This window comes from Gadus chalcogrammus, chromosome 18, assembly GCF_026213295.1.
Source record: "Gadus chalcogrammus isolate NIFS_2021 chromosome 18, NIFS_Gcha_1.0, whole genome shotgun sequence".
Classification (NCBI taxonomy): domain Eukaryota; kingdom Metazoa; phylum Chordata; class Actinopteri; order Gadiformes; family Gadidae; genus Gadus; species Gadus chalcogrammus.
Genome location: NC_079429.1, coordinates 17711021 through 17733138, shown reverse-complemented (window position 1 = coordinate 17733138; position 22118 = coordinate 17711021). Strand labels below are relative to the sequence as shown.

The 22118-nt window shown below is 42.5% G+C and overlaps 1 protein-coding gene across 1 annotated transcript; it reads left to right on the top strand.

The window, feature by feature from the left end:
- Positions 1–2649: 2649 nt before the first annotated feature.
- Positions 2650–13470, top strand: LOC130371047 (uncharacterized). Its single transcript, XM_056576674.1, has 5 exons — positions 2650–2773; positions 2896–3051; positions 3174–3602; positions 4607–4695; positions 13197–13470. Exons 2-5 carry the CDS (start codon positions 2944–2946, stop codon positions 13468–13470), a joined length of 900 nt encoding a protein of 299 aa, XP_056432649.1. The 5' UTR covers positions 2650–2773; positions 2896–2943.
- The last annotated feature ends 8648 nt before the right edge of the window (positions 13471–22118 follow it).

The window sequence follows — 22118 nt, the reverse complement described above, 5'->3', positions numbered from 1 at the left end:
CCTCCCTCTCTATTCTCATCTCCTTCTTCGTGCTGTCAGCCAAAAATACAAAGTAATACAGTATAACAACAAAAATGAAGTCTAACTCATTATCATCAATATCATCTAATAATCTATTATATATTTTGTATCTAGATTTACATTCTCTCACCTGGCTGACTTCTTTTGAAAAAAGAACATATGTCCATCTATGGAAAGCAGAAATTTGCATAAAGTAACTATGAATTAAAATGACTATCATTGTACGCACAAACAGATGATCATGGGTAGGCGCGTCGTTAGACCTCGGCATTCGGGGCTATAGCACGTACTGTAGTAGTACTGGCTGCTCTTCTGAATATATGCAACATTGAAGACGATTGCGTTGAGTTCTGCGGACTGTTCTGCCTCCGTGCTGTCTGCGTCAAACCTGAGTGACAGCGGCTGCACTTATCCCGCCTCCTGCGAATTTACGTAATATCCCTACCCTTGCAATGCCGGTGTCACACCGAATTCTGCGACCCGTCGAAATATGTGACCCCAGAGGGCGCTGTTGCACATTTTCTGCAACACGCACGAGTTTGAAGCTAGAATCGGAATGGGTACATTCGTTTTGTGACACCGGGCAATACTTTCTTTCTTGAAAGCGTCTTACTGACTGTAGCGTCTTATGGGGAAAGAAGCAACGGTGATTGACCGTACTAAACACCTTATCCATACTATGGGTCTGTGAAATGCTAATGAAATCAAATGTATTTATTAAGCACATTTAATACGTGTGCAATTATTTATTTATGTTTTTGTTATAATGCCCACCATTTTTATTTGTATGCCCACTGTTATTATTATTTGTTACTGCCGTTTTTGAAATAAATATGAACTAATGCCACAATTATTCATGTCTGCGATCATCACAGAGTCCACAAGCAACGCAGGTCGCAATCAACGATGCCACAATAAATCTAGCGCACCGTCGAATTCTGCGCCCACACTGTAAATGCAGGGGAAATGAGGCAAACCCCAACCAAATGTTTTCAGGTCATTTGTCGTCCTCATATCTGTATGTACACACACTTAATCATGTCTGCGATCATCACAGTCCACAAGCAGCAGGTCGCAATCCCCGATGGGTCACAATACATGACAGCAGACCGTCGAAATCTGCGACCACAATGTAGCCTAAATGCGGGGAAAACGCGTTTCACCGTTACCGGAAACTAGGCTGAATCGCGAACGACTCCTCTACGTTCAGTCGAGTTTCCGGTGAATCGATTCACCGGAAACTCGACTGAACGTGGAGAAGTCGTTCACGAATAGTATGTTCGTTCAGCCTGGTTTCCGGGAGCGGTAAATCGCATCATGGAATGGACCCCATTGCACGGTTCTCAGCTGAGTCAGTCAGACTCAGTGGAGTTAGTGCTACCGGACTCCTCGTGGCGAACTGAATCAAGCGAACTGGGTCACGGAAACGAATCATTGAATCCACCACTAATGACGTTGGATGTGTCTGATTGGATCCACTTTATTAGCAGCAGTTTCAAGACAAGTTTCAACACTTTATGAGCAGCAGTTTCAATATATTGTAGCCTATATTGTATATATATTATATATATTATGGAGAAACAAATGTTTGATGAATTGAGGGAGTTTCCCAATGAAATGGACAAGAAACAGCGCTGGACATTTCGATGACGAGCCTCAAACTTTTTGATCGATGGTAGGCCAAAACTAGATATTTAATATATTATTGCAATAAATAATTTATCAATAAATTATGCAGTTATGCTTTGCAATTCATGTGAGTCTGTAGGCCGAATTAAACTAGGTTTAAAGGGTAGCCTACTCAATAATTGCCATCCTATCTTCTAGACGGCGAATTGTTTTATGTCAGACGTAGGGGCTCGGACAAGGAGGAAAAGGTGAAAGTGGTCTGTGGGGCAGCTGAGGCCGACGCCTTATTTAAAGAATTTCACTGTAGTGACATTGGTGCACACTGCGGCCAAGTTCGTACCAGGAGCGTGATCTCACAGAGGTTCTACTGGCCTGGAATGTCACCGACATTGAGAATTGGGTTTGTTTTTGCTTTCATATTTAATAATTTTCTACTTGCTATTCAGCACAAAAAAAACGGCAAATCACATGAAAATGTCTTCCATAGGTATCACAATGCACGGTGTGTCAGCAAAGTCGACATGACCTCAAGCTTGGCACAGAGTATATACCAATAAAGGTACCCATGTTCCTATAGATGGGAGGAACATTCATCATATTTTCAACATATTTCATGTGTGAATAACATATCAATTACCTCTTTCTTTGTCTTTCTCTCTTGGTTTTCAAACAGACCAAAGTTCCTTTTGAACTTATAGGCATGGACCTGGTTGGCAATCTTGTAATGACTGATCAGGGAAATCAGTACATCTGTGTGATGGTGGACTACTTCACTCGATGGTCACAGGCCTATGCCATCAAATCCAAATCTGCAGCCGAGGTCACACAGTGCATTCTCAAATTTGTCTACCAATTTGAGGTGCCACAGAGAATACTTACTGACCAAGGCAGAGAATTTGTCAACCAAGTATGTATTTTTATCGCTATTTTAGCAAATATTTGAACTTTCAAATTACTATGTTTTATTTATTCAATGTTACAGTGGGGTTAATTTGTTCTCTGCACCATTCATACAGATCAACACCGAAGTGTGGCAAATTTTGGGGATAAGGAGGAGTCTCTGTGCCCCATACCACCCCCAGACGAATGGGTTGGTGGAGAGATTAAATGGCACAATACAGAGGTTAAGAGATGCATTTTACAATTACATCAATTGACAAAATTACCTTGTTAAAAATCGAAGAAACAGCATTTAACCTACTCAAATAAAAGGGTAACATTAAACTTTTTTCAACTCTGGGGAAGCTCACAAGAGAAAAACCCAACACATGGGATAGATACCTGGACGCTGTGATGTTTGGTTTGCGCTCCAAAAAGCAGCTCACAACCCGCTTCTCTCCATTTTACCTGATATTTGGGAGGGAAGCAAGGTATCCATCTCAGGTGCAGGAAAACTATAAGGTTAGTTGGAATGTTTATATATATTCTCTTGTTCTTCAAAAAACTATTTTGAACAATTAGTGAATGACGTTACATAGTTATGAACTGTAATCAAATTAAATAAGCAATTTTGTTTTTTACAGGTCGATGGGTCCTTTAAGGAGCAGTTTAATGAAGAGGAGGTGGCAATGGATATCGAGCAACAGGACAAAGTTGTCAGCATTGTCCAGCAAAATGTGGAGAAGGTTCAGGAGAGAACCAGAGGGAGACTGCAATCCCTGAAAAAGAGAGCGAGCTTTAAGGTGGGGGACGTGGTGTGGAGGAAGAACGTCCGTAGCCTACAGCGGAAAGGGGGAAAGCTGGATCCGGAGTTTCTTGGGCCGTTCACAGTGGTGAACATTGAAGAGAAAAGTGTTGACCTTGTGGATAGTTCAGGAAAATCTATCCACAAGGTCAACAATGATCACCTGAAGCTGCACACTACCCCAACCCCAAGAATTCCTCGGAGGTTGAAAATTCCCCCAGTCTCTTCCATTACCTCCACTCTACCTGCTGCCACCTCCACTCCACCTGCCACCTCCACTCCACCTGCCACCTCCACTCCACCTGCCACCTCCACCTGCCACCTCCACTCCACCTGCCACCTCCACTCCACCTGACACCTCCACTCCACTTGCCACCTCCACTCCACTTGCCACCTCCACTCCACCTGCCACCTCCACTCCACCTGCTGCCACCTCCACTCCACCTGCTGCCACCTCCACTCCACCTGCCACCTCCACTTCAGAGAAATGTATGTAACGCTATGAAGCTCACTCTGATATTCTAAACTTTTATGTAAATGTTCAACCTTAAAAGTTCAGGTAACTCAAACAAAACAGCTGTTCAGGAGAGAAGATATTGAATCGATTTAATAATTATAACATTTTCTTTTTTTCATGTAAGATGTTACAGAGGCTTGGGACGGCAAAAATTTTCATGTTCTGCTGTCCAGAATAGGACCATACAAGATGTTTTATTGTGAAATCTGGAGGACAACTCCGGGTCAGGAACTTGAGAGTGAGGTAAGCTTCAGTATTTTATTCTCCTTTAGTTAACTCATATAACAAAGAAATCTCCAAATGCTAGTACACCATAAGTTAACTGACTTCATTTTCAAATGGATTTGCTTTCCCCAGGTGATCAATGCCACCCTGCTCAGAATGGTCCAGAAGCACAATTGCCAAGGGGGGAAAAAGGCACTTTGCATTAATACATATGCCATGACACAAATTTGGAACAGGAAGACTGCAATTCTAAGGGTAGGCACAGGTTTTTACTGTTTTACTGTTTACGATTTACTGTATATTGTGGTTGTTTTTTTAACAGTAAATTGTGTGTTATTTTAGAAGTGTGATCCATCATTGTATGGAGTCATTCTCGGGGTAGTGAATGAGCCAAATCATTGGATACTCACAGTAAGTTAAACATTATCTTACGCTATGTATTCATATTTAAATTTCCAAGGCACATCCATGATTTTATTAGGATATGTGAATGTGACACATGCATAATGTGCCTATCCAAATTTCTCTAGGTCATCTTCCCCTCAGAACAGAGGAGCCTTGTGCTGGATCCACTCGGCAACGATGCCTCCAAGATCAAAAGATGTCTGGAGACCACAAGGTAACAGTTGGGTTCTATGGCCTGGCCCGGCAGGCGGAATGCTGCTATTTAACCATTGGAGTATGGGTGAAACAGGTGAAGGGAATGACCTTGACTGATGGGATGATGCTGTGCAGGTGTGTGAGAACTGTGGTACTGTCCATGGTAGTGCATGAGTGCACCTCGTGCTCTGGTGACTGGGACCTGTCCATTGTGCTGGACTGGATGTTTCAGAATTGCATAATAATTTGCTGCTTTTTGTCTACTTTTCAGAGCATTCATGAGAGCGAGGGGCTGTACGGTGTCCAGGTGGAAAGCCAACACTGTGCCACATCACAGCAGGATTCCACTTCATGTGGAATATTTGCCATCAAAGTAAGTTTTTGAATTGCATATTTCTTTACGGAAACATGAAGCAGATTTTGAAAAGGTCTCCTTTTTCAAAATTTAAACGCCTAGAGATACATAAAGTTGATGAATTTTGATTAAGTTAAACTGGGCCAGTATGTTTTGAATATTCATTTATTCAAACATGTTCTTAGTATGCTGAGAAAGTCCTGGCGGAGGAGTCTCCTACTTTCCCAAACTCTCAAGAGGCATTGGTTAAATACAGGAGGGAAATTCCTGTAACACTTCTCAATGAGACTGGTATGTTAACCATTTTCAAACTTCTATTAACACCATGAGGATTTCAATATCATTCATTAAATGAATATAAAAAAGTCTAGAAAGTTAGTATGTATCACTCATGGTGTATTTTCCCATGGAAATAAGAAAATATTATATGTAATCAATACCATATCTTAACCAGATGATCTCAGTGAGCTGTGCCACTACTGTGGAGAGGGAGAAGCGCGAGGGGGGTCTCAAGACAGACCTGATGCCACTGACTGGGTAAGTTATTGTTATAACACCACCGCTTTCGAGTTCTTGGCTCAGGTTGTTTGCAGAAGGCATGATGTAAACAAGTACCAGGGAGATCTGCCTAAATTCATGTGAATTAGGGTCTGAATGTTAAACAGCAGCTGTACATGTAACATGGATGTCAATATAACTATGTCTTAAACCATGTCTTATTGACATATATACAAACCTTGCCTGTGTCTTTGCATGACTGCGTATGTTAAAACAGTCTTAGTTTATATTAAGTAGATAAATGCATTAAATGAACAAAAAAATAATAAACCATGGTATAAATCAAGAATATATTTATTCTTTATTCTGCTCTTTATGCCAACCTGTCTAGGGAACTGTGCAATTCCCTACGAACCATAGATTTATCTACCTGCCTCACTGACTTTCTAAGGACTTCAACTGCACTTTACCTCAGTTAGATTTACATTAGATGCATCTGTTTTAGTTCGATTTATATTAGATGTGTCAGTTTTAGTTCGATTTATATTAGATGTATCAGTTTTAGTTCGATTTATATTAGATGTTAGATTTATATTAGATGTATCAGTTTTAGTTATATATATATACAGTATGTTCGTTTTTTATCATACTGTATATATTGTTCATGTATGTTCCTTGTCCTATTTTTCTTTAAGCACCAGGGGGGAGCTCTACCAAATTTCGATGTACCTGTACCTGTGCCTGTACTTTGACAAATAAAGATCATTCATTCATTCAGTCTGGTACAGGAGAAGACACACATTTTACGCAGATATTTAGACTGATCTTTTTTCCCATTCAATATGACCTCGGTTTAAGATAACATAAATAAGATTTACTTTATTAATCCTGAGGGGAATTGTTGTGTTTCAGATCCAGTGTGACACCTGTGGAAGGTGGTACCACGAGGGTTGTGTTGGGAGACCTGACATAGATCATATGTACAGCTGTCCTGCATGCCCCCAGGCTCAAATGAGTCGATGCCGTGATAACCATGTCACATGATTACCACGCCTTCCCGTGAGGATGGACACTGGGGTTTCAGCGGCCCTCACAACCGCCACCACCCCCCCTTCCCGTGAGGATGGACACTGGGGTTTCAGCGGCCCTCACAACCCCCACCACCCCCCCTTCCCGTAAGGATGGACACTGTGTTTCAGCGACCCTCACACCCCCCCCCCCCCCTTCCCGTGAGGATGGACACTGGGGTTTCAGCAGCCCTCACAACCCCCCCCCCCCCCCCCTCCCTTCCCGTGAGGATGGACACTGGGGTTTCAGCAGCCCTCACAACCCCCACAACCACCCCACCCCTTTCAAGTGTGCATATTGTATATAGTTGTATTGTATATAGTTCTCTGCAAACCTATGGTGGCATCATACCTTCAGTGTGCATATTGTATATAGTTCTCTGCAAACCTATGGTGGCATCATGCCTTCAGTGTGCATATTGTATATAGTTCTCTGCAAACCTATGGTGGCATCATGCCTTCAGTGTGCATATTGTATATAGTTCTCTCTGCAAACCTATGGTGGCATCATGCCTTCAGTGTGTCTTGAACAGTGTTGGGCGTAACGCGTTACCGTAATATATTACATTTAGGCAGTAACGGAGTAATATAACGCGTTACTAACTATATTTCGGTAATATTATTACAGTTACTGAGTCCGGTAACGCGTTACAATCATGGACATAATAAAGGATGGACCACGGACTGGAAAGTGGCCGCCCATTCATTCCTATACAAACTGCTCAGTGGCGCAGGGTAACATACAGGAGCGATTTGCTTCCGCGTTATGGGGCCAAGACACGTGGCCTAGTCCGTGACGTACCGGATGCAGAAATATAGAACGCATAAGTGCCCATCCCCCCACTCCGGTCCAACAACAATATAAAATGATACTGTAATGCACCTGTTCTTTGTCTTTGGATCTTTTGAATAAATGGATCAATACATGATGAATCACAATGATCGCAAGCAGAGGACCGTGAGAGTTATTGAGCAGCAGATGAACCAGTCAAAAAATCTGACACGTTAACGGAGCACTGAACTAGGCCCTCTCGGATGCCATTTCTTTCACTACGACTCCTTTCAGCTGCACACCCCTCTTCCCCAGCGAGATAACGGCTAATAAAACGCTTGAGGTGGCGTTTTGAGGACATGGCATGAAGGTAATTATGAGCCTTTGATTGATATCCAGACATTTTTTGCGGAGACACATTTCTGTTCCCCACTTGTATTGGAGTGAACGGAGATATCTACTTCTGGGTCCCATGATTTGAGGGACCCGTCCACAGCCCGCTTAAACAGCTGCAATACCAGGCTTGGCCGCTGAGCACTGGTGGATTGCGGAAGTATGCAGTGTTCCTGGGGGCTTGGTTACAATCCGAGCCACACAGACTCCAGCCCTTGTCCTAACCAAAACATTAATAGGCTCTAAGCATAAGTTCCTTGTAAAGTCTCTGTGGGACTGAAATGTTGAATGTGTTTCATTATTTATGCTGTTCTCATGCTCATTTTTATTACTGCTATTTACTGCTATTTCAGGGCAGGATATTCTAAAATACTTAATTACAAAACATGCCCTGTCGGGTGGCTGTTAGACATCATTCTTGAAGTGCACTTTTATTTTATTATTGAAATAGTATAAACTATTAACATGTTTGAGTTCATGGAAATGGAACTTTTTTGTTAAATGTTTGTGTGGCTGCACTTTGTAACTCAGGAGCTAATAAATGAGGCATAGAAAAAGAGTTTGTGTCATGTCGTGTAAAGGTTTTGGTTGTTTAATTATTCTATATCATAACATTATTGTAATTCAGCTATTCATGGTACACAAACTACATGCAGATGCAATATAAACCTCATTAGACTTTAATGTTTGCCCCTCCCCCTCCGCCCTCCGCCTTGTCCTGAATGTTTATTTTGGTGAAAGTAATAAGTAACTTATTACTTACAAGTAACTTATTACTCTACACAGAAGGTAATATTGTAAAGAAACGTATTACTTTCAAATGCAAGTAACTAGTAATATGAAATATATTACATTTTGGAAGTAACTTGCCCAACACTGGTCTTGAACAACCACCCATTTGCATGAATTTTGTTGATGTATTTGCACTTTTAATCTTGCTGAATTCTACAAGGCAAATTAATTAATTTAAAACTTAACGGCCCCATTTAACCACAGTCGCAGACATGAATAATTGTGTGCAAATGCAGATATGAGGACGACAAATGACCTGAAAACATTTGGTTGGGTTTGACTCATTTACATTGTGGTCGCAGATTTCGACGGTCTGCTGTCATGAATTGTGACCCATCGTGGATTGCGACCTGCTGCTTGTGGACTCTGTGATGATCGCAGACATGAATAATTGTGTGCAAATACAGATATGAGGACGACAAATGACCTGAAAACATTTGGTTGGGGTTTGCCTAATTTTCCCTGCATTTACAGTGTGGGCGCAGAATTCGACGGTGCGCTAGATTGATTGTGGCATCGTTGATTGCGACCTGCGTTGCTTGTGGACTCTGATGATCGCAGACATGAATAATTGTGGCATTAGTTCATATTTATTTCATAAACAGCAGTAAAAAATAATAATAACGGTGGGCATACAAATAAAAACGGTGGGCATTATAACAAAAACATAAATAAATAATTGCACACCGTATTAAATGTGCTTAATAAATATTGCTATCAAATAAATACATTTGATAGCATTTCACAGACCCATAGTATGGATAAGGTGTTTAGTACGGTCAAACACCGTTGCTTCTTTCCCCATAAGACGCTCCAGTCAGTAAGACGCTTTCAAGAAAGAAAGTATTGCCCGGTGTCACAAAACGAATGTACCCATTCCGAGTCTAGCTTCAAACTTGTGCATGTTGCAGAAAATGTGCAACAGCGCCCTCTGGGGTCACATATTTCGACGGGTCGCAGAATTCGGTGTAACACCGGCGCTGGCACTGGCCGCGGGAGCAAGATGTTATTCAAACAAAAATGCATCAATCATTGTTTTATTCTTTCATTACACAATTTCTTTCTGGTGTTGCTATGGCAACACCCTGGCGCCCGCCACTTCTCAGAGGTCTTCTCATGTCAAGTACAGTTAAAAATAACGTTGATAAGAGATGGATATAAGAAAATTATTTGGGAAGAAAAGGGCAGAGCAAGAACAAGCGGTGGAGAGTGGCATCATCTCCCGCAACCCCTGATGAGAAAACTTCGATCAGCTCAGGTTTGTAAAAAAGCAGCCAGTCGATAGCTTAATTTTGATTGATTAATGCTGGTCTGGTGTTACTACCTAGTAGCTAGCATAGTAGCGGCGCCTGTCTTGTCTCTTTAGTGGTCGTTCATTCTAAAACACTACAATCTTTTGAGAAGCAAATGGTTGCAGCCTCTAGGCTTACTGTGGCGCTGATGTGAGTACTGTATGCATGCAATACTAGAATTCGGTGTAACACCGGCGCTGCCACTGGCCGCGGGAGCAAGATGTTATTCAAACAAAAATGCATCAATCATTGTTTTATTCTTTCATTACACAATTTCTTTCTGGTGTTGCTATGTCGTTCATTCTAAAACACTACAATCTTTTGATAAGCAAATGGTTGCAGCCTCTAGGCTTACTGTGGCGCTGATGTGAGTACTGTATGCATGCAATACTATTACTCATAGTAATAATCGGAGAGGGTTGAGAAACAGTTGGATGACAATCCATTCTAGCTTGGTACCTCATTTTGAAAATCCCCAAAAAAGAAACTACACATAGGACTGTTCTTTCAATTTGTAATACATTGCTTTGGAGGTTTTCAATCTAACATCCCACTGGTTTGATTTTGCCGAAGAGAAAAATGTTTATTTTTGAAAGTATCCACAGCAGCCTTAATAATGAGATTATGAGACAATGAGAATGAAGCTCTCACTCTGCACAGTGTGACTGTGCAGAGTGAGAGAGATGGCTTCAATGGATGACCAGGGATTGGTGGTGGCGTTACCCAGGAAGGGTGGCTGTAGTTAACTGCAAGCAACAGAACATGAATAGTGAAGTGGAGGAAGGAGTCGAAATGAGACTTCATTAACAGATTCATGTACAGCTCAGATTTATATGGAGATAAGCTTCTTACACAACTTGCATACAGCATAAGCAAGTAACAGAAACAGCCTGGGAAGATTATTTTTTCATTATTTAAATTAGGCTTCAGTGATCTAAAGCAACACAATGTATTGTAACATTCACAATCACGTTCATTGCATCATTCAACACACGCCTGCTTGAGATCAAGAGGCAGAGTTTTAAGAATCAGAAAGAAGAAAAAGAAAGACCTGCACACATTCTTAAAGCTCCCACAAATCCTAACATTTCAATCACTTAGGATCTTCCTTAAAATCACAGAGCAAAGGAGATCCTGATGGAAATTTTGTGAAATTAAGATTTGTGGGAGGTTTTTAGAATGTGTGCAGGTCTTTCTTTTGTTTCCCTCTGATTCGTTTTTTTTTTACCAGGCAAGCACCTGGGTGTGTGCATCTTGCACTTAACTGTATGGATGAATTAGGCAGAAACACGATGATTGGAAGGCCAAATTGAATTAGCCCGTAAAGTATCCATCTATCTAGAGCACGTTACATGTACATTTACGGGGAGTGTCGTCCTCAAGCGGCCATCAGTGTCATATTGACCTTCATGGTTCAAAGACGAGGCACCTGGTTAGAAAGACAAGAGAACATGCACTGATCACGGTGGTCTTATTTAAAATACTCATTCATTGCACAGACATTTACCATTGACTGTCTTGGTCCAAAAATCCTGTTTGTTGGACCTCTACCTTTAGAAGTGCTACTATCACAGCATAGGGATCGACCGATATATCGGTCGGCCGATATTCACGTTTTTTACGTGTATCGTATCGGCCGATACGCGGCTGATTTTCGCCGTTTTTTTTTTTTTTTTTTTTACTTTTCTACCTCACCTGTTTTTACTATTTGTTAAATATTGTTCATCTACTTGTTCTTACTTGTTCTACTTCACCTGTTTTTACTATTTGTTCAATATTGTTTTTTATATTGAAGTTCAATAAATGTTTCTTTAAAAAAAATTTTTTAAAAAAAATCGGCTCAAGAAAATCGGTATCGGCGTATCGGCTAAGGCTGATGAAAAAATATCGGTATCGGCCCTAAAAAAATCGGTATCGGTCGATCCCTAGCATAGACTGTCCGAGTGTCAGCTTCTAAAACAAGAAAATGAAGGTGATTAGACATAGAATAACAAATATTTAAGAAAGTTTAATAGTAAATAAATGGGGGAGAGGTGCTTACTTTGCTGCTTACTTTTGTTGCATCACAGATGAGCCAGAGAGGAGAGATGAGGGAAGGACAGGAGAGGGCACATTAGGAAGTCCAGACACAGGTCCAAAGCAGGTGAAAGACATCAACTTCCCATCTACCTATTTTGGACTCCAGAAGAGGTCGTTCCAAAAGATCTGGTACGAATCATTCAAACTGCTTGAATATTCTGTAGCCAAAAATGCTGCCTTCTGTTTTTGCTGTCGGGTGTTCAGCAAACCGGAGAATAGGGCAAATAAAGATGGCCTGGCCACCACTGGCTATTGTAATTGGAAGAGGGCTCTTGATTATTTTAGGGAACATGAGAAGACGGCTCTGCACAAGGCTTCCATGATGGCCTGGATAGGTTACAAGGCAACCAAGGTCCATGGGGATGTGACCGAGCAAATAGTTGCTGCTAGTGCAGCGGAGATCACAGAAAGAAGACTGTATCTCCATCGCGTTGTTTCTGTGATGCTCTTCTTGGCCAAGCAAGGCATTGCATTCAGGAGGCACTGCGAGAGTGAGGGCAGCTCCAACCAAGGAAACTTCCTTGAATGCGTTCAGCTGTTGTCCAAATTTGATCCCTTCCTGCAACAGTATAGTGCTCCTGCTAATGCCACCTATCTTTCACCTTCCTCCCAAAATGACTTTATTAAGTGTTCCTCGTCACTGCTCACATCAAGGATAAGGGATGAGGTGAGGGAAGCTAAAATGTTCTGATGATGGCTGATGAGGCCAAGAATGGAAACACTGAGCAGCTTGCTGTTTGTGTCCGTTACGTCTTTCAGGAATGCATAAGGGAGTGATTCCTTTGTTTGAGAAGACTGGGAGGGTATGACGCGGAAAGCATAACAAATGCCCTTGAGGAGGTCCTGGAATCACATGGCATCGACGGTCTCAAAGTTGTGGCCCAGTCATATGATGGCGCAGCGGTGATGAGCGGGTCAGTGCGAGGGGTGCAAACTCGTTTCCGTGAAAAACACCCTGAGGCCATCTACGTGCACTGCTATGCACATGAGCTGAATTTGACATGCTGGAAAGCCTGTATTCCTGTTTCAGCACCTCGATCATAAGCCATGATCAGTCGGTGGCTGTGCAGAAAGAGCTGAACATTGAGCGGCGTGACTGGTCCAGATAGCCTCAACGCGATGGTCATGCCAGGTCAACTCAATAAATGCCCTTTTGAGGAATTTCCCTGCAGTAATTACGAGTCTGCAGATGCTGAATACACCGATAGCAGTGGGGCTTCTCTCTAAATTGTCCAATAGGACAACGGTATATTTACTGGTGGTTTTCCAAAGGCTTTTGGGTATCAAGGAGGGTTTCCACAGGTTCCTGCAGGGGACATCCATTGACCTGGCAAGGGCAGTCCAATTCAACAGTTCCATCCACGACACCTTGGTCAGTCAAAGAACTGAACAGGTGGCTGAGGAACTCTATGAGGTCACAAAGCAGCTCTGCTCTGACCACAACCTTCCCGAGCCCTCTCCTGCTCCAAGGAGAAAGCAGAGGAGAACGGATGATTTTGTTGTTGAGGCGTCTACTGGGTCGGGCTCTGACCTGCTTAACGACTAGGAGTGTCTGAAGCAGGGGCTTTTCTTCCCGCGCATTGATCGGATGATCAATGAACTGGGCCACCGGTTTTCCACTGTTGCGGGAGAGCTAATGGATGGAATCCAGGCATGCCACCCAGCCTCCAAATCCTTCATCGGTTTGCATTCACTGGAGAAACTGGCTACACACTACCACATACAGCTGGTCCCAGAAGAGGTCTTGGTGGCAAAGAGCTTCCTGAGCAGGGAGGATCAAGATTCCATCCCGGACATCCTCAGTGTCTTCAAGCTCCTGGACTTTATGATGTTTCCGTCACTGAGGGCCATCTTGCAGGTGGCACTGACTATCCCTGTCAGCAGTTGCAGCTGTGAGCGGTCCTTTAGTGCTCTACGCCGAATTCATACGTGGCTTAGGTCAACTATGGGCCAGGAGAGGCTCAACAAATTGGCAGTACTGTCAATAGAAAGAGTGTTGGTTGGAGATATCAACGAGGATGAGGTCATTGACGAATTCGCAAGGCTCAAATCAAGACGGCACACACTGATTCTCCCTCCTACAGTAAAATAGTGGTAAAATGAAATGTTGTTTGTTAAGTTGTAGGGGCAATGATAAAGCAGTTTGTTAATGCTACACTTTTGTATACATTATTTTTATATATTGCGTTCGCATTTCCTAATGCTCCACCAGCTTATTTTTTCTTACACTGCAATTGTTCAATAAACTGTTCTCCATGTTCAATATAATGTTTAAATGCAAGTTGGAGAACCGTTTCTGCTAAGCACTTTGCCATCAATATGCAAGTTTTAAATAAATGCATATGGAGTTGGCAATCCCATGGTGCCTGTTTTTACTTTCTGGTGACTATTCCACAGTTACTAGTAGCACATGTCTTTTCAAAACATTTCAGATTTAAAATGAAGGAATACAGGTCACACAGCTACCAATTTATTTCAATATTCAATCCTCACATTTAAATAGATGGAATATGTACATTTAGCCTTTCTTCATTTGGTAGCTCTCCAGACATTTAGCCTAATGCTATCACCATTTTCTGGTTTCACGCGAGTGTTTACTTCCTGGTTACAGGTAGCGCATATCATTTCATGCAAGCGAGTGTTTACTTCCTGGTTACAGGTCGCGCGATAGCACATATCATCTCATGCAAGCGAGTGTTTACTTCCTGGTTACAGGTCGCGCGATAGCACATATCATCTCATGCGATCTTAAAAGAGAACATGACGTGAACAGTTTAGGAATGCATATTCCGGGAAAACATTAGAACTCTGAAAAGCATGTTTTTATCTGTAACATTAAACCTACACTGACAACAAGTAATAACTTAAAAATGAAACATAAAAGCAGACTACTACATACTTGCCGTTGCCTGGCTGGGGGAGATGCAGGCTGTATAGGCTATTCTAATGTCTAATTTTTGCTGCTGGCGCTCAGGATAGGCGACCTATGTGTTGGGGGCGCCCTTAATTAATTAATTAATTAAGATACCGTAGCACGCAGGACGGTGCTCCCCCCGGGCTAAAGCCCCGGATCTTTTCAATTGCTAACGACGCGCCTGATCATGGGCATCAGGGCCATATATGTACTCATAAAACAACTGGTACAACGTTATGGTTGCCTATTACGACTATGTGATCTGCTTCTTTCAAAACAAAATCACAACGGTGCTGCAACGCGACGATTCCTATTGGTGTTAGGGGCAGCATTTGACGCACGTAAACTGAGCACCGCAGCGATTCAGCGCCGGTGTGTTGCCGACTTTAGCTTATCATGCTACACACCATTACAAGCCAGACTAAAAAATGAAGCAATTCAAGAAGAGGCATAGTAGAATCACCTTGTGGTCAACTGTCATTTAATAGACATCTAACAGATTATGTAAAGGTTTTAAAATGAATTATTACCTGGTCATGTTATAACGGACAAAACAGCAGAAAACATGTCTGAATCCGAATACTTAGTACATACTATTTCTGTTCAGTGTCTACTACTTCACCTTACTACACTTGACAGTGTAGTACGGTCTACGGCTTTGCGGAGAACGCTCCCGAACACCGCCGAAACTCCACCGGATGTTTGGAGATGACGTATCTCCCCTCAGATGGTGGCAAAATTGACCTGTTTTCCGTCTTGTTATCGTTGCCATTAAATAAAAAATGGCTCTTTCTACGCGAATGGCTCTTGAAATGGATATCGCTGCTAGAAGGCGTCGTCGTCTGTCATCTCGTAGAGCGACTTACCGGCAAGTTATGATGTATATATGTGGACATTTGGTAAGTAATTTTTTTGGAATAATAATACATTTACAGTTATTTGTTACTCTGTGAAAAAGACGATTGAAGTCCATTTTTCCTTTTTTATTGAAAACACACACACACACACACACACACATAATTATCATAACGTACCTGTTGAATTAAAAAAAGGTTAATCTGCATGTGCCCATCCTTCGTCTCTACTACGATGGTGGAGACCTCAAGCAAGATCTCCGCTTGTCTCGGGAGACCATCACAGCCCTTATTGCAATGTTGGGGTCTGACTCGGACCATGGTTGGCCAATAGAGATCAACGTGTTAGTATTTCTTTATTGGCTTGCCCATGCTACAACTTAAGGCCGATATATGCTCTGTTTTAGACGTAACGCGTAAGCACGTAAGATACATAACCCCCCCTTGCGCGGTAAAATATCCCCCCTTACGTGCTTAAGTGCGTCGGCCAAAATTCCTGACTATGCGACTAAAACACTACGGCCCTACGCAGCTCGCAAAGACTGATTGGCCAGCTAACCACATCCTTTCAGGAGTCTCACATTTCCGGTTTTACAGCATAATAGCGCCATTTTTAAAAGGCCGTGACAGAAGCAAATGAAGAATTTTGAAGAAGGAGAAGAAGAAAACACAAGAACGAATTATGATAATTATAAATATAAACAAGCCAGCGATTTCCACTTCCACGCCCACAGATACGTTCGTTGCTCCCCCTACTGTTCTGGCGGAGAATCCCCTTGCAACACGCGCAATCCTTAAGGAACCTTAAAGGAACCGTAAATCAAAACTTGTCTAAAACAAGTCCCTTGTGTAAATTAAGTGCTTACGTCTCTGCGTCTAAAACGACCCTAAATCGGCCTTTATCCACTGGTGTTGAGGGCTTTCGACATCCCACGGTCCACGGTCTTGGACATGGTACACCGGACATGCATGGCTATTTTCGGCATTCTCCGGAGGGTAGTTGGACATCCCCAGGACCTGGAGGAAGTTGGGAATGGCTTTGCGGCATCGGCTGGTTCGCAGGCATCGGCTGGTTCGCAGGCATCTGTGCAAGGCACTCGCGTGCTTGCACAGATGCCGAGACAAACTGTAGTATGAACGCAACACGCATTTAACAATCGTAACCTATCGTTAAGCCATCATATAAACCAACATAAATGTTATATCCACAGCAAACAAAAGCTACGATGGACTAACAAAACGGCACTAGTTTACTACCTGAAATAACGTTATTATTGTCGATAGATAGCTGCTAACACGTAGCATTTACCTTTGCCTGAAAAACAGATCAAGGGTTGACCTTACCATGACAAGAAAGACAGCACAGTTTTCGTAATGACCGATTAAAGAAACATTTAATACTCAAAATTTGCGGGAGCCACTGTTGGTGGTGTCGGGTCAGCCATCTCTTCTTCGTTTGTTACCAGACTCCGGTTGCATTGTGGGATAGCGTAGTGAACTCCGTTGTTTACTGTGGCGGTAGTACGCATTCGGAAACGTCTTCCGTACTACACAATGCGTACTGAGCATTCGGACGCTAGCTGTTCTGCTCGCCTTTGAAAAAACGGAGGCTCAAGTGCGCTGATTTGGAATGTCTGTATTCATGACGTCACCAGAATCTCAGCTCCTCCCCTTACTCTGCCTGGCCCGCCCAGAGACGTTGGCCCGCCAATGAGACTCGACCGTGCGAGCGCCACGTGTGTGTGTGTGTGTGTGTGAATACACACACTGTAATGCAAGTGTTTCTTGTCGGTTCTTTGACGTGTCTTGTATTTCCACAACGAGACTGTTGTGGGGGTTATCTGAGCCATGGTTGAGAAGGAATTGGGGGAAAGGAACTTTGGCTTTGACTCGCTGAAGTACATGAACTGCGACATGCCGCCGGTTGCCGCGAGGCACCATCGCCAGGCAGTGGGCAGCCGGCAACACGCAGCGTGCGGTTCAGTCAACTTCAGGTTGATGTGAAAGTGGAAGAACCAGAGACGTCGCAGAACCCGACAAAGTCGTTTGTGATTCATAATATCGTCTGGAGGCGCACACAGCTTTTGGCCGTGATAATATGTATTAAATTATATAGATTTCTATGTATTATGTGATATTATTTACATATAGAGATCCAGGACTGTAACGCAAGTGTTCACTTCCCTGTTATTTGGATAACCGTTCTGCTTTTGGTGTTATGGCGCATAACACGTCGGACTCTCGTCTCTGGTATTTTCGGACTCTCGTCTCTGGTATTTTAGAAATCTATATAATTTAATACATATTATCACGGCCAAAAGCTGTGTGCGCCTCCAGACGATATTATGAATCACAAATTATATAGATTTCTAAAATACCAGAGCATTGTCTGCATTTGCTGCGTTTGTGATTCATAATATCGTCTGGAGGCGCACACAGCTTTTGGCCGTGATAATATGTATTAAATTATATAGATTTCTATGTATTATATGATATTATTTAGATATAGAGATCCAGGACTGTAACGCAAGTGTTCACTTCCCTGTTATTTGGATAACCGTTCTGCTTTTGGTGTTATGGCGCATAACACGTCGGACTCTCGTCTCTGGTATTTCTACAACGAGACTCGTATTGGGGGTTATCTCAGCCAAGGTTGAGAATGAATTGGGGGGGAAGGAACTTTGGCTTTGACTCCCTCAAGAACATGAACCACGACATGGAGGAGAAAGGGATTGTTGGCGGCGAATGTTCCCGCTTGAGACCCGCTGAGGGACCACCGCCGGAGGCGGAGGTGCCCAAGCGCTGCCCGGCAACGATCCCTTTCTCCTCCTTGTCGCGGTTCAGTCTACTTCACATTGATGAGGACGTTGAAGAACCAGGAACGTCGGAGAACCCAACGCGGTCGTTTGAGATTCATAATATCGGCTCACACAGCTTTTGGCCGTGATAATATATATTATATGATATAGATATCTATGTAGGCTAAATGATAATATTTAGATATAGAGCTCCAGGACTCCCGTGTGTTCTAGAATATTTACAGAACAGGGCTAAAGGCTGTGCGCCTCGCCATTGCGATACATCCACTGTAAACAGAGCGCATGGTACCGTGGCTGCAAGCTGCTCAGGGCCACACCCCCACCCTCCTCCTTGACTCGCCTCGCTCCTCCTCATTTGCATTATAGCTACAGACACCAAAACAGCGCATTTGGGGGAAGCTCAATGTGCGACTGGCTCGGAGTGGCTGTAACTCTGCACGACGGCTGAATTTAGGGAACGTCTTTGAATACTGTGTTAGTTGCCCACTAATACCTATATTAAAGAATACATAAAATAGCATGTCATGGGACCTTTAACAGCCACGCAGGCTGTGTGTAGGAGATTTGGGAACTAATATAAATGACGTGTAAAAATCATCACACGAAAGGAATTGGCCTTTAACAGGTTGTGGAAATTGCAATAAGTTAAGAACACAACTTCGCACGTTGAGCACACAGCCGTGTGACTCGTTTATTTTGTCCAAGAGAAAACCGGAAATCAAAGCGTGCTGAAGGTAAACAAAACCAGCATGGTCTGTGACGTCATGAGATGCACGTAATCCTTAAAGGGACCGCGATCCCTGAACCACCAAGAACGTAAATGACACGCAGTAAACAACAACACAATTGAAAGAACAACACATAACGAAATACTGTAGGTGAATTATGTTACGGTCACTACAAGGTAACATTTTTTATTTGCAAGAACATGAACAATGCAAAAACATGTCGTAACGTGACTGATCAAACATCTGAGGCCTGCGCCCAAACAAAAATTGTAAATAATAAATAATAAAAAAAAATGTTACCTCACTGCGCCCAAACCAAAATTGTAAATAATAAATAATAATAATTAAAAAAAAAAATGTTTTTACCTCATCTTTATTATTTAAATTAACAGCCACGCAGGCTGTGTGTAGGAGATTTGGCCCCTACCTCGCTGCAGCAGCACATCATCTCTTTCAGTTTCAGTGGGAACAGTGTTGTTGATCTCCCAGTTTTGCCAGTGCATCCAAGTCTGGAGTTATTTTGGTTGTGGCAATTCTCAGGATAGAGCTGAGGTGCTGATCCGTTAACCTCGATCTGTGACGGGATTTGTTGGCGTTCATGACGCTGAATGTCTGCTCACACACAATTTACAATTCCGTGATCTTATTGCAGATGAATTTGGTCTCATCTAGGGTTAAACAATTTACATGTTCATGTTTAGTTTACAATAATAATAATTGATGACATAACAGGCCATAGTAATAACATGTATGAATTTTGAAAATGGGTGTAGTTCCCTTTTAATATTTGCAATATAATATATCACATTGAATTTGTCTCTACCGCGACGCAAGGACATGTTGCGGTAATGACATTTTAGTCAATATTGCAGATTCGTGGCAGCTAGCAAGGATTGTTATGTTAGCTTTGACTCTTGGCAACAAATATACATGAATTAAATAGTAATATTAACTTATTTTTTTAATTTAGTTCAAAACACAACATTTCTACACTGTATGATAAGGACACAATTAATACCTCCAAAGAAAGTATGATCTTTACATTGTTACGTATTTTAAGAACCTCGGCCCGGATTCACAAAAGTGTTCTTAAGATAAAACTTAAGAAGATTCTTAAGAAAAAATATAAGAAGTTCCTAAGAATCTTCTTAAGGCGAGACACGGCAGGTGAATAGGATTTTTTTTTTAACTTACAGATATCTTTATGAAACTTTACCGGTTGATTAGCCACATGATTAGAAGAAGAAAATGCATTGGAAGTTAAGATATGCTAATTAGGCTATATCTAATCAAATATGCATACATTTTGAAACGAAGAATCGGACCATTGGAAAAAGCCAGGCTCAAAATTATTTTTTCATGTTGTTGCTATATTAAATAGAAAAATATTTACAGAGGGGATTATTGATATCTCCTTTCGTTATCCAGTTAATCAGAAAATACTGCCAATGCATTAAAAAGATGTATTTCCGCCCTATTTTTATGCATAAAAGGTCATGTAAATCAGGCCAAGAATGATATATCAACAAATCCCACTGTAAATATCTTCATATAGTAGCTGAGAATAAGATTCTAAAGTTTGGTGTATGTAGGTGCTACAGAAGTGGATATTCCCTGCTTGGCGTGTGAGGAAAAACTCATTTTGAGAAAACGGCCTTTAAAGATTTTTATGGCAAAACTAAAGAATATTACATACCAAAACTCAAACATTACACAACATAGTTCCCCCAAATGAATGTGCAATCTACATCTCCATGCCAGCACCATATGTAGGGCCCTCCTCTATCTCCTGCTGGTGTCTTGTCACTTTTCTGGCTGTGCTTACACTTTTACGTTTCCGCTTTGCACTTGCGGAATGGACACTATTGGCTTTTGATATTCGGACCATGTCATCAACTTTCATCCGATTGACAGTAACCACTGTACTCTGGAGCCACAACTTCTCCATCACAGCCAACATAGCAGAGGCACCCTCATTAAAAGTAGAAATGGCCATACTGGCTGCAGCCTCAACCCTGGTTTTCCCCACAAAGACTGTCTTTGGACATCGGGCCCATATTACCGAATTGAGGCATTCGTTGGCATTCTGAGTGCCTCCATGCTGCATGCGTGTGAGCAGGCTGTCACTGGACATCCGGTGATACACAGGGATGAGTTTCTGACCCACCTCTCGTGATAACGAGTTGCCTGCATGAAGCCGATGGCTGTCTGGATTTTCTCCATTCTCCTCTGCTCTCCTGTACCAACACCAGGTTGGACTACATCTAGTGTGCATTGGATTGTCATCACTGGACATGCAGTGGAGGAGACCTGCCCATATTTCTGCCTTCATTACATCAACTGACCCGTGGTTATTTAAAATAGCTCCCCTGTAAAAGTTCTGCAAGGCTTTGCATTTCTTGGCAGTGAGCTTACCCTGACCTTTGCCCCCTAACTTAGCCTTAGCACTCAGATTCCTCAGAGCTGTGCCCATGCGCTTGTGCGCGTGATTTATGCACTCAAGCTTGGTTATTTCATGTCCAGGGTATGGGTTGAGTTCAATCACCTGCCTGAATGCTGCACTGTCCCCATCTGACAGCATCTCTGTGTAGCGCAGTTGATGTTGGGAGACAGACCTGGCCCACATCCTCTTGGCTGCCTCCTGCTCCATGGCCTTACTTGACCCTGAGAACGTTTTTGCACTACATGGGTCTCCTTCCAGCTTTCAAACTCTTCCTGTGTCATTTTACCATCTCGCCTAGCACTCTCTCTCAGGGTACAGGCGTGGCAGTAGGAGGATAACACCTCAAAGTCCAATACCAGCCAGTGAGGATGTCGATGCACACGCCAATGCCGTGGCGGGAAGTGAAACCTCTCTTCTGCCATGTGCCATCAAACGA

Bases quoted from the DNA above. Each gene is read 5' to 3' on its own strand.
- LOC130371047 (XM_056576674.1), top strand. From the start codon at position 2,944: ATGTTTGGTTTGCGCTCCAAAAAGCAGCTCACAACCCGCTTCTCTCCA. The intron at 3,603-4,606 runs GCCACCTCCACT...AAATTTCTCTAG, and splicing joins CTGCCACCTCCACTCCACCT to GTCATCTTCCCCTCAGAACA. The intron at 4,696-13,196 runs GTAACAGTTGGG...GGTTTTCCAAAG, and splicing joins AGATGTCTGGAGACCACAAG to GCTTTTGGGTATCAAGGAGG.